Genomic DNA, 13,390 nt, shown 5'->3' on the forward strand with positions numbered 1-13,390 from the left:
GCACACGCTTCACTTTTTTTTTTATTTGCGGCTGGCTCGACCGCAGTCTAACTTGCTGGAACTTCTTAACGTCCATAGATAAATTAATGATCTTCGGCTCTTATTTGAAGCTGCAGGGGTTTATTCCTGCAATGGTTTTGTCCTACTTGTCCTCAAGCAAGCCTAAAAGAAAGTGAAAGTTCATTTTTGTCAGGAGCCATTTTGTGAACTTGTCAAAACAGCAGAAAGAGTGAGTATCAAAAATGATCGTTTAATATGTTCAATGGCATGCGTTAAGTTTGCTTTTAGTAGCCTACGTAACGTTATTGCTAAACCTATACCGTCGAAAGACGTTTATCTTGTAGTGAGGCAGTTGTTTAATGGCAGTATCATCCGTTACAGAATCACAATGAACATGGGAAAGTTAGTCTTTGTCCATTTGACATTTGAGTAAGTTTAGTACTTAATCACATGTTTGTGTAGTGTGGGTTAATAGACCAGTGAGAAATACTGCAGGGTAACATGGGGTAGAAGATGCCCCCTGGGGCAAGATGATTCAATTATTCAACTAGGCTAATTTGCCAAAATTAAATTTTAAATAGTATAGTTTTAGTATTTTACATGAATGAAGGAATATAAGAATTATATCAAAATTCATTTATACATTCTGTAAAAGTTTTCTTTTTTCTTGCTATTTTTTTATAAGCACATGTGCCAACAGAAGATAAGATTTTCATGTTTATTAACTAGAATGACAACCACATTGTATCACCAAACTAGCGCCCTTAAATTTTGAAGACTCAAAACCACATTTTTGGTACTAGCATATTTGTGGTTTAAGGTTTTGTTTTGTTTACAGTTGGTTACATGCATTTCTCCTCAGCTGTCAATAACAGCAGTCATCTAGACTAAACTGAAACATTATGTGGATGGATGTAAGATAAGACTCATCTGATCCACCTGTGCAGCTGCAATATGGACGACACACAGACATCCAGTGATGGAGATTTTTGTCCAGAAATCAGGTACTCTTTAAAGACTTGAAATGTACTGATACACCAGTAAAATATCACAGTGAATTCACATGTTTTGGGTCTCAGGTACTCAATTTAAGTAAAGATATGATATTCATTCACATTCAATCATAAAGCTGTGTTTCTAAACTGTTACAGTTCAGTCAAGAAGAAGAGAACAGAATCTCCAGAGCCCAGCTGTGTGTCTATGAAGAGTGATCAGTCTATGGATCCGCCACTACATTTTAACAATAGAAACACATCATCTGGCTGCAGATACAGGTAATATTTATGTAAACATACGGTATCACTATTGTAAACATTGTGGAATGAGACCGGAAATTCATAGTGTGAGCTATATGCTGCCATTTATATTATCATCTGAAGTTTTCATGTTCATGAAGCTGTTCACACAAAAGCACTTAGTACAGGATACAGCTTTGCACTTCTGCTCTATGCAAGTCTTCTGTTACAGTTTAGTCTATCATAAGAGGACAGAATCTCCAGAGCCCAGCTGTGTGTCTATGAAGAGTGATCAGTCTATGGATCCGCCACTACATTTTAACAATAGAAACACATCATTTGGCTGCAGATACAGGTAATATTACTGCAAACATATGGTATCAATATTTTGTCTACTTTGTGGAATGAGATAGTGTGAACTATATGCTGCAGTTTTGTCATCTGAAGTTTTTATGTTCACACAAAAGCACTTAGTACACGATACAGATTTACACTTCAGCTTTATGTGAGCCTTCCGTCCTCCCTGACCTTAGGACATTGTGTTTGAATATTATAAAATCTGCTTTATCAAACTATATCTCTAATCTGTTACAGTTCGCTCCATCATAAGAGAACAGAATCTCCAGAGCCCAGCTGTGTGTCTATGAAGAGTGATCAGTCTATGGATCCGCCACTACATTTCAACAATAGAAACACATCTTCTGGCTGCAGATACAGGTAATATTTATGCAAACGTACAGTATCACTATTGTAAACATTGTGGAATGAGACCGTAAATTCATAGTGTGAGCTATATGCTGCCATTTATATTATCTTTTGAAGTTTTCATGTTCATGAAGCTGCTTACACAAAAGCGCTAAGTACAGGATACAGCTTTGCACTCCTGCTCTATGTGAGCCTTCTGTTCTCCCCCTGCCCTTTTCTACCTTAAGACTTTATGTTTGAATATTAAAAAATCTGCTTTATAATGCTATATATCTAAACTCTTACAGTTCAGTTCATCAAAAGAGAGCAGAATCTCCAGAGCCCAGTTATGTGTCTATGAAGAGTGATCAGTCTATGGATCCGCCACTACGCTTTAATGTTGGAAACACATCATCTGGCAGCAGATACAGGTAATATTTCTACAGCCGAATGCCAACAGTGTTATGTAAACATTGTAGAATACAACAGGAAATTCATAATGTGAATTATGTGGTGCCATTCATATTTTGATGTATATCTGTGATTTATATATCTGATGTCTTTATGTTCATGATGGTGTTCACACAAAAGCACTTAGTACAAGATACAGCTTTGCACTTCTGCTCTATGCAAGTCTTCTGTTACAGTTCGCTCCATCATAAGAGAACACAATCTCCAGAGCCTATCTATGTGTCTATGAAGAGTGATCAGTCTATGGATCCGCCACTACATTTTAACGATAGAAACACATCATCTGGCTGCAGATACAGGTAATATTACTGCAAACATATGGTATCAATATTTTGTCTACTTTGTGGAATGAGATAGTGTGAACTATATGCTGCCATTTTGTCATCTGAAGTTTTTATGTTCACACAAAAGCACTTAGTGCACGATACAGATTTACACTTATGCTTTATGTGAGCCTTCCGTTCTCCCTGAACTTAGGACATTATGTTTAAATATTATAAAATCTGCTTCATCAAACTATATCTCTAATCTGTTACAGTTTAGTCCATCATAAGAAAACAGAATCTCCAGAGCCCAGCTGTGTGTCTATGAAGAGTGATCAGTCTATGGATCCGCCACTACATTTTAACAATAGAAACACATCATCTGGCTGCAGATACAGGTAATATTTATGCAAACATATGCTAACAGAATTATGTACACATTTTAGAAAACGACATGAAATTCATATAGTTAATTATGTGCTGTCATTTGTACAAACCCGATTCCAAAGAAGTTGGGACACTGTACAAATTGTGAATAAAAAAGGAATGCAATAATTTACAAATATTATAAACTTATATTTTATTCACAATAGAATATAGATAACATATCAAATGTTGAAAGTGAGACTTTTTGAAATGTCATGCCAAATATTGGCTCATTTTGGATTTCATGAGAGCTACACATTCCAAAAAAGGATAGGTAGGGACAGGTAGCAATAAGAGGCTGGAAAAGTTAAATGTACATATAAGGAACAGCTGGAGGACCAATTTGCAACTTATTAGGTCAATTGGCAACATGATTGGGTATAAAAAGAGCCTCTCAGAGTGGCAGTGTCTCTCAGAAGTCAAGATGGGCAGAGGATCACCAATTCCCCCAATGCTACGGCAAAAAATAGTGGAGCAATATCAGAAAGGAGTTTCTCAGAGAACAACTGCAAAGAGTTTGAAGTTATCATCATCTACAGTGCATAATATCATCCAGAGATTCAGAGAATCTGGAACAATCTCTGTGCGTAAGGGTCAAGGCCGGAAAACCATACTGGATGCCCGTGATCTTCGGGCCCTTAGACGGCACTGCATCACATACAGGAATGCTACTGTAATGGAAATCACAACATGGGCTCAGGAATACTTCCAGAAAACATTGTCGGTGAACACAATCCACCGTGCCATTCGCCGTTGCCGCCGCTTACACATCTGGAAAGGCACCATCAATGCTGAAAGGTATATCCAAGTTCTAGAACAACATATGCTCCCATCCAGACGTCGTCTCTTTCAGGGAAGACTTTGCATTTTCCAACATGACAATGCCAGACCACATACTGTATCAATTACAACATCATGGCTGCGTAGAAGAAGGATCCGGGTACTGAAATGGCCAGCCTGCAGTCCGATCTTTCACCCATAGAAAACATTTGGCGCATCATAAAGAGGGAGATGCGACAAAGAAGACCTAAGACAGTTGAGCAACTAGAAGCCTGTATTAGACAAGAATGGGACAACATTCCTATTCCTAAACTTGAGCAACTTGTCTCCTCAGTCCCCAGACGTTTGCAGACTGTTATAAAAAGAAGAGGGGATGCCACACAGTGGTAAACATGGCCTTGTCCCAACTTTTTTGAGATGTGTTGATGCCATGAAATTTAAAATCAACTTATTTTTTGCTTAAAATGATACATTTTCTCAGTTTAAACATTTGATATGTCATCTATGTTGTATTCTGAATAAAATATTGAAATTTGAAACTTCCACATCATTGCATTCTGTTTTTATTCACAATTTGTACAGTGTCCCAACTTTTTTGGAATCGGGTTTGTATATCTGCTGTTTTTATATTCATGATGGTGTTCACACTAAAGCACTTAGTACACGATACAGATTTACACTTCTGCTTTATGTGAGCCTTCCGTTCTCCCTGACCTTGCGACATTATGTTTGAATATTATAAAATCTGCTTTATCAAACTATATCTCTAATCTGTTACAGTTTGGTCCATCATGAGAGAACAGAATCTCCAGAGCCCAGCTGTGTGTCTATGAAGAGTGATCAGTCTATGGATCCGCCACTACATTTCAACAATAGAAACACATCTTCTGGCTGCAGATACAGGTAATATTTATGCAAACATACAGTATCACTATTGTAAACATTGTGGAATGAGACCATAAATTCATAGTGTGAGCTATATGCTGCCATTTATATTATCTTCTGAAGTTTTCATGTTCATGAAGCTGCTTACACAAAACCGCTAAGTACAGGATACAGCTTTGCACTCCTGCTCTATGTGAGCCTTCTGTTCTCCCCCTGCCCTTTTCTACCTTAAGACATTATGTTTGAATATGTCGGTTGTGGAAACACTGGTCACCAGTAGTTTGTAATTTTGTAAATGTTTTAATGCTCATTATTTGTCCCTATCGGTCTTTCCATTTGTTCTTCTGCAGAAGTGTCTTTACTATCGTGTGAAGATTTTCTCAAGTTTTTTGTCAAAATATAAGTGATTTAAGAATGAGGATAAATCCTGTTCTGTCTGATCCTTCGACTGCCCCTAGTTGTACTGTTGTTTTAAAGGGTTAGTTCACCCAAAAATGAAAATTATGTCATTAATTACTCACCCTCATATTGTTCTACACCCGTAAGACCTTTGTTCATCTTCGGGACACATATTAAGATATTTTTGATAAAATCCGATAGCTCAGTAAGGCCTGCATCACCAGCAAGAACAGTCCCTTTTTCAATGCCCCGAATCTTTTGTTTCGAATCAGTGGTTCGGATCGTGTATCAAACTGCCAAACTCACGTGACCTATTGAAGTTTCAAAACACTTATGACGTAACAAAGCCTTGTTTACTGAAATCATGCTCTGAACCACTGATTTGAAACAAAATATTCGTAAAGCTTCATGAAGTATTGTTTTGAAATCGCCCATGACTAGATATTGTTGAATAAAGTTGCTATTTTGTTATTTTTGGTCCACAAAAAGTATTCTTGTTGCTTTATAATATTAAGGTTGAACCACTGTAGTCACATGAACTGTTTTAAATATGTTTTTAGTACCTTTCTGGGCATTGAAAAAGGGAGTGTTATTGCTGGCTATGCAGGCCTCACTGAGCCATCGGATTTTATCAAAAATATCTTAATTTGTGTTCTGAAGATGAACAAAGGTCTTACGGGTGTAGAACAACATGAGGGTGAGTAATAAATGACATAATTTTCTTTTTTGGGTGAACTAACCCTTTAAGTCATTTTACCCCCATTACTGAACATCAATTTATAGAATTAGTGGATCATCTTAAGCCATCCGGCTACTCAACTGATTCAAAACCAGCTCCTGACCAGCTAAGAACCAGCTTAAACTAGCTCAAATCAGCTGCCATGCTTCAAAACATACCTAACCAGCATATGCTGTTTTTTTTCAACAGGGTTTAATAACAAAATAAACGTAAGCCACGTTTCCACCGAAATTACCCAGAACAATTTGTTCCAGGAACTTTTTTCCCCCCAGACCTATTGCTAGCTGCGTTTCCATAGCAGTGTAAAGTACTGTGAAGGTAGTCCAGTGACGTAGGACTGCGTGCGACTTTCCAGTTCCCACTGGATTTCATCCTCCGCATATAAGCTTAATAAAGCCTTAACCTCATCGTTGGTCAATCGGTTGTATTTTTAAACTCCATTGTTGATTTGAATAGCAAACAGCTCTTACTGCATGTACTGCAACAGACTTAAAAAAAAAATGGTGGTTGAAATAAAATGCTGCATGGAGTCAACCAATCAAAATGCTGCGTGAACTCAACTCAACCAATCAGCATTTTCAGCACCCAAGTCCCACCCCCATATGTTCCGGAACTTTGAAAAAGTACTACCTAGCAAGCAGGTACTTTCAGACGGGAATTTTTTTTACCCGGAACTTCATTTACACCCTGGTTCCTGCGGTCGAAACACACTGAGTACCACCCCAAAGTCCCTAGTTCCTGGAGAAAGTTCTTGTGGCGGAAACGCGGCTATAAACAAATAAACAGAACCACCTCATGGCCAACGTAAAGTCCCAGGCTCTTGCCTTTCGCTGACTTCACTCCTTTTATGCTTCAGAAGGTCCTCCGTTGGACTCGAGACCGGTGTGTGGTGCTGGTGCCGCTCATTAGCATTTGCTCCTCCGGCCTTGCGCTGCTCTCTCAGCCCCGCCCTGCTTTATGCCATATTAGTATTAGTATTCTATGTATTAGTATTATGGCTTGACTTGATTTTATGTAAATGGCTGTAGCATCAATTTAAAAAGAAAAGAAAAAAGGTCACTCTTGAAAAAGTTTGAAAACCTGTAATTTGCTTGTTTTTCACTTTATGTATGAAGGAATACAGTTATTCATTCATTACAAGTACCATTATCATTCACCAGTAGGTCTGATTCTGCAATATCTTTATGCTCAGTTTTCACATAGGACATCCACACCGGAGAAAAGCTGCATCAACTGTTTTCAGGTAAACTGAGAGATTTTTTTTTTTTTAATTCAATGATCAAAACTTCTTTTATTTCATACACCTCATTAGATTTTTACAAGGCAACGCAAAGAGTAACGTTATAACATTTTCATCATACTCAAATGTATCTAATATGATAAACAGATCTGCGTTACCTCATACTCATGACCAGAAAAGCGGAAGCAGCACCGGTGACTGTGGCATAATAAAAGTTCCGCTGCTCACGGCGTGTGTTGTGCAGTCGCTCCAGCGGCCTCGTTCAGCTTCCACAACACTCGGTCCTGCACTGCTTCATACTACAGTAATGTTAATAATCGCATCCATGAACATGATTTCTTCCTGAGTCCTATCCCAATTATTACAAAAAAAAGTTATCCTACACCTACTACCCATGTGAAAAACTAACTGCCCTCTTAAACTTAAAACCTGGTTGTGCCACCTTAAGCAGCAATAACTGCAACTAAATACTTCCCATAACTGGAGATCAGTCTTTCACAGCACTGTGGTGGACAACCACTTCTGGGAAGGTTCGCTACTGTCCCAAGTTCCCCTTAAAGTAGCAATGCTGTGGGAACACCTCTGTTTGATTTTGTCTTGAAGCATGTGTGAAATCAGTCCAATGGCATGGCAGAACATCTTATTTGAACATCAAATTATGACCAGGAAGCTGTAAAGCATACCCAGACCAAACAATGTTAGCTTCTGTGCCTTCAGCAAGCATTCTGCGTGAATTGTCCCTGTCAATTTATTGTTGTTGTCTGTCACAATATATTGGATATATTAGACAGGAGTATGGCGAGCAAACGGCAGCGTTTTAAATTGTGTTTTCCTCCTTGTGCTTGCTACATGGGGATACACATGATTTGTGTGTTTGAGCTCTCGAGGCAATGTGAGCGGCTTTAGCTGCGTATGCTCCGCTCCTGCCAGGCCCTCTTTGAGGAAAGCGCCCGGGCTTGCATTCCTCACGGTTCAGGTCCCGCTGTTGCTGAGGTACAGAGGTGGCTGAGATTGTGGGGATCCTAAATGGATCTAGTGGAGGAGTTATCCAGCGTTTTCTGACTGGGTTTGGAAGCACACGCTGTGGTTTCTTCCCCCCGGAGTGAGGGCCTGGTGCTGCAGCTATCCAGCTCAGAAGAGTTGGATGTGCTCAGCATCGATGCAGGATATGTTGAGGATTCGCCACCTCACTCTCCTGCCTAATGAGGAGCTAGTGGAGGTTATAACTCTTGCCGTGGCCATGTTAAATATCAATTGGCCAGCCAAGAGGCAGGATGTTCATCCTAAAAGAAAATTAGACAAACGCTTCCTGATAGTGAAATCACAACCTCCATGTCAGGGCCTACCATTTTTTCCTGATCTCCTAACTAAAGTGTCGAGATTGTGGCAGAAACCATTTTCAGCCCGGCTTTACAGTCCCCAAGTTACAAATTACTCTAATGTAAAGGGGGCTGAAAGAGCACTGGTTTGGAGTGATGCCCAAAGTGGAACAGACATTTGCGAGCTATCTGTACCCTAACACAGCATCGTCCCTCAAGGCCCCGACATTACCCACCAGGCCACCTGGCCATGCAGTTACAACTTTGGCCTTGGTGGTTAAATCTTATGCAGCAGCAGGTCAGGCCGATGCATGTCTGCATACTATGTCACTGTTGCAAGCGTACCAAGCCGATCTGCTTCGAGGCCTCTGCGAAGGCGAGGGGGTGGGCCCAAATGCAGTTAAAGAGTTGTGTCGGGACACAGATTGGTCTCTCTAGGCCACCAAGGATGCCTATGGTGTCAGGCCTTTGAGGGCAGACCCCTCTGGGAGGGAACTGTCCATACCTCATTATATGGTGCCAATTCAAGAGCACTGGACAAGTTCAAGAGTACTGGACACTTATGTCCACAGAGCTGCCCTGTGGAGAAAATCAGATCACTTGTCTGCTTTGGTTCATCTAGAAAAGGATTGCAAGTGGATAGTCGAGGCTATTTCTCTTGCTTACGAGGCTTCTGGACAGCCTTCACCATTGGCTGTCAGAGCTCACTTAATGAGAGGTATGGCAGCTTCTAAAGCCTTATTGTCAGGAATATCCCTTAAAGATGCATGTGATGCAGCGGGCTGGTCCTCTCCGCTCACTTTCGTAAGGTTGTTTGATGTGGACTTAGGCTCTGCACCAGGTTCCCAGGTGCTTATGTCATAGTTGTGCTCGCATGATTCATACTAGACAGGCACTTTTCAGTACGGCAGAGTGGGTGTTATCGTTCCCACAGTGTCGTAACTATGGCGCAGTGTGAGTTCCCTCGAAAGGTTATGAATGTAACTATTGTGCCCTGAGAAGGGAACGGGAAGCTGTGTCACCCAGCCATACTGGGATGACACAAGGGTAAATGACGATGAGAGAATTTTTGATTGAACTATGCCTTAAATAAGTATTTTAAATAAATCAGAGAGTTGTCATGACCAAAGTGCAGTAATGTGGTATTTTCATTTTACAGCCATGAAGTCCTCAACACATTAAGATCAAATCTGAAGAATAAGTTTCAGTGTCTGTATGAGGGAACAGCACAGCAGGGAAACCCAACACTCCTGAATGAGATCTACACAGAGCTCTACATCACAGAGAGTGAGAGTGGAGAGATCTGTAATGAGCATGAGGTGAGACAGATTGAGACACAATCCAGGAGAGCAGCAACAGAGGACACACCAATCAAATGCAATGACATCTTTAGACGTTTACCTGGACAAGACAAACCCATCAGAACTGTGATGACAAAGGGAGTCGCTGGCATTGGAAAAACAGTCTCTGTGCAGAAGTTCATCCTGGACTGGACTGAAGGGAAAGAGAATCAGGACGTCCAGCTCATATTTCCAGTTCCTTTTAGAGAGCTCAATTTGATGAAGGACAAAACACTCAGTCTTTCTGATCTTCTTCATGTCTTTTTCCCTGAAACAAAAAAAATAGAAATATCCAGTGACAAATATAAAGTGTTGTTCACCTTTGATGGTCTGGACGAGTGTCGTCTGTCTCTGGATTTTCAGAGCAATGTGAGGTTGTGTGATGTAAGTGAATCAGCCTCAGTGGACGTGCTGCTGACGAACCTCATTGCGGGGAATCTGCTTCCCTCTGCTCTCATCTGGATCACCTCCAGACCAGTAGCAGTTGATCTCGTCCCCTCTGAGTGTGTTCATCGATTGACAGAGGTACGAGGCTTCAATGAGCCACAGAAGGAGGAATACTTCAGGAAGAGAGTCAGTAAAAAGAGATTGGCTGAAAGAATCATCACACACCTGAAGTCATCAAGGAGCCTCTACATCATGTGCCACATCCCAGTGTTCTGCTGGATCTCAGCCACTGTTCTAGAGAAGATGTTGAGCGAAGCAAAAAGTGGAGAGATTCCCAAGACTCTCACTCAAATGTACACACACTTCCTGATGGCACAGATTAGTATCAAAGACACAAAGTACAATGAGAAGGATACTGACAAAAAGATGATTTTCAAACTAGGGAAACTGGCATATAAGCAACTTGAAAAAGGCAATGTGATCTTCTATGAGGAAGACCTGAGAGAGTGTGGCATTGATGTGACAGAAGCATCAGTGTACTCAGGATTGTGCACTCAGATCTTCAGAGAGGAGTTTGGCTGGTATCAGGGGAAAGTCTTCTGCTTTGTTCATCTGAGCATTCAAGAACATCTAGCAGCTCTATATGTGCACCTCTCCTGTGCAAACAAAAACAGAAATGTGTTTGATGAAGTCAACAGAAGAAGTTTGTTGTCTAAACTTAAGGACTGGTTTCATCACAATTCATCAGAACATCTTTCATTATCTGAGCTGCATCAGAGAGCTGTGAATGAGGCTCTACAGAGTAAAAATGGACATCTGGACCTTTTCCTTCAGTTCCTTATGGGTCTGTCAGTGAATACTAATGAGATTCTCTTACAACCACTGATGAAACAGACAAGAAGCAGATCTGACAGCAATAAGGAAACAGTTGAGTACATCAAGAAGAAGATCAGGACCACTCGCTCTCCAGAGAAATTTATCAATCTGTTTTACTGTCTGAATGAACTGGGTGATCATTCACTAGTGGAGGAAATACAACAGTATCTGAAATCTGGAACAATAAAGGAAGCCAAACTCTCTTCATCTCAGTGGTCAGCTGTAGCTTTTGTGTTGTTGACATCAGAGGAGGAGCTGGATAAGTTTGATCTCAAGACATTTGTTGTAGGAAACATTAAAGCTGAAAATATGCTTGTTTTTCAGAAGCTGCTGCCTGTGATTAAAGAATCCAGATCAGTTCAGTAAGTATCAGTGAGAATAATCACTTCACTGTTAAAACATTAAAAATTTAAGTTAAAAACTTATAAATCTATTAAATCTAATATTAAATTTAATAGATCTAATGCACTAATAAATCTTGGCGCAGCAAGTTATTTATTTATTTTTGCATTTGTTTTCAGTTCATAGTGTTTACAAGTATGATTTTCATCTCTCTCCAGCTTGAGTGACTGCGGTCTCACAGATGAAAGCTGTGCTGCTCTGGCTTCAGCTCTGAGATCAAACCCCTCACACCTGAGACAACTGGATCTCTCTTGGAATAAACTAGGAAGTTCTGGTGTGACGCTTCTCTGTGCTGCTCTCAAGAATCCTCGCTGTAAACTGCAGATACTGTGGTAAGATCATTTTTGACTCTTACACATGAAACACAATGTAAAGTCTGCTGCTGTGATTTTAGCTTATTGAGCTGTAAATGATTAAACACCTTGAAATGATAGAGAGTGAAAAGTGTGTGGTTCTTTACAGGTTGTGGGAATGTGGCGTCACAGATGAAGGTTGTGCTGCTCTGGCTTCATTACTGAGATCAAAGCCCTCACACCTGAGAGAACTGGTTCTGTCTTGGAATAATCTACGAGATTTAGGCATGAAGCTTCTCTGTACTGGACTTGAAGATCCTCACTGTAAACTGGAGAAACTGTGGTAAGATCGTCTCTCTGATAGTCACACATGTCTTTGTCCTCAGTAGGACGAATCCTAAATGTAAATTCTAAGACTAAAATTATTTTGATAAATAAATACTCTCTAAACACACAATCTCAAGTCAAGTTACCTTTATTTATATAGCGCTTTATAAAATACAGATTGTTTCAAAGTAGCTTTACATTGATAATAGGAAAATTATGCATTTTGGCTGTTGTTCAGCTGAAGTCAGTTCAGTGATGATTCAGTTCCATTGTAAAGACCATTGATTATTAAACTAGATAATTTTATGTATAAAGCAATTCTGCAAAAAAATGCATCATCCAGCTCAGTTCAGTTCTCATACAACTGCATGCGTCAGTACAGTCAGATCAATAATAATGTTGAATATTAAGTGCACAGCAAAAATGACTGCTAATGACTGAAGATGAAGTTCATTTCTTTCATCTTCATCACATCACACGGTCTACTGCTGTTTTTGACACACCAAACATTTACTTCAGTTGCTTCTGGTAGTTTAATTAATACTGAACTTTCAGATAACATTAATGTGTAAAAATTAGGGCTGTCAAACGATTAATCGCGATTAATCGCATACAAAATAAGTTTGAGTTTGCCTAATATATGTGTGTATACTGTGTGTAATTATTATGTATATATAAATACAAACACATTCATGTATATATTTGAGAAATATTTACAAGTATATTTATTTATATTTTTATATAATTTATATTATATATAAATAAAATATTTTGTACATAAATAACATATTTCTCTTAAATATATATATATATTAGTGTTGTCACGGTACCAAAATTCCAGTAGTCGGTACCGATACCATGAAAATTTTACGGTTCTCGGTACCAATTTCGGTACCACAGCAAAATCTGTTGGAACTATTTTACTATTTTATATAGCCAATTTTAAAAACATTAAATATGATTTGGAGCGTGTGTGTATGTTTGTGTGTGTATAGGCTGCCTCAATGAAGTAAATTTTGAAATATAAAATAAATAAATAAATAAATAAATAAATGCTCAAACATCCATTTTGTACTGTTGAAAAAACAAGCATATGCTGGTGTGTTATGAAGCTCGTATGCTGGTTTGAGCTGGTGTATGCTGGTCAAGTGCTGGTCCATGCTGGTCCTAAGATGGTCCTGGACCAGCATAATCCAGCTCAAACCAGCATACCAGCTTCAAAACCTACCTTACCAACATAATAATGGTAACCTAAATTAAATAGCTAGAAAGTTAAATATTATTTTAAAAAACATTCGTTTTTTATTTACACACAAAGATGCGT

General features: G+C 39.3%; 2 protein-coding genes across 7 annotated transcripts in view; both read left to right on the top strand.

The window, feature by feature from the left end:
• LOC125248560 (NACHT, LRR and PYD domains-containing protein 12-like) overlaps positions 1-13,390 on the top strand; it is a 1,264,817-nt gene that overhangs the window by 56,211 nt on the left and 1,195,216 nt on the right. The window lies entirely within an intron of this gene.
• Positions 1-13,390, top strand: part of LOC125248565 (NACHT, LRR and PYD domains-containing protein 3-like) — a 16,081-nt gene continuing 2,691 nt past the window's right edge. The window contains exons 1-13 of one of the 6 annotated variants that reach the window (XM_048160520.1): positions 3-229; positions 839-1,004; positions 1,152-1,274; positions 1,468-1,590; positions 1,830-1,952; positions 2,228-2,350; positions 2,567-2,689; positions 2,929-3,051; positions 4,640-4,762; positions 7,075-7,125; positions 9,601-11,406; positions 11,605-11,778; positions 11,909-12,082. In XM_048160520.1, coding sequence (XP_048016477.1) covers positions 955-1,004; positions 1,152-1,274; positions 1,468-1,590; positions 1,830-1,952; positions 2,228-2,350; positions 2,567-2,689; positions 2,929-3,051; positions 4,640-4,762; positions 7,075-7,125; positions 9,601-11,406; positions 11,605-11,778; positions 11,909-12,082 — 3,116 coding nt within the window. In that variant the 5' untranslated portion in view covers positions 3-229; positions 839-954. Of the gene's footprint in view, positions 230-838; positions 1,005-1,151; positions 1,275-1,467; positions 1,591-1,829; positions 1,953-2,227; positions 2,351-2,566; positions 2,690-2,928; positions 3,052-4,639; positions 4,763-7,074; positions 7,126-9,600; positions 11,407-11,604; positions 11,779-11,908; positions 12,083-13,390 lie in introns of all 6 variants that reach the window. The other 5 variants (XM_048160519.1, XM_048160521.1, XM_048160523.1 and 2 more) reach the window with 5 other exon arrangements.

This window comes from Megalobrama amblycephala, linkage group LG16 (assembly GCF_018812025.1).
Source record: "Megalobrama amblycephala isolate DHTTF-2021 linkage group LG16, ASM1881202v1, whole genome shotgun sequence".
NCBI lineage: Eukaryota > Metazoa > Chordata > Actinopteri > Cypriniformes > Xenocyprididae > Megalobrama > Megalobrama amblycephala.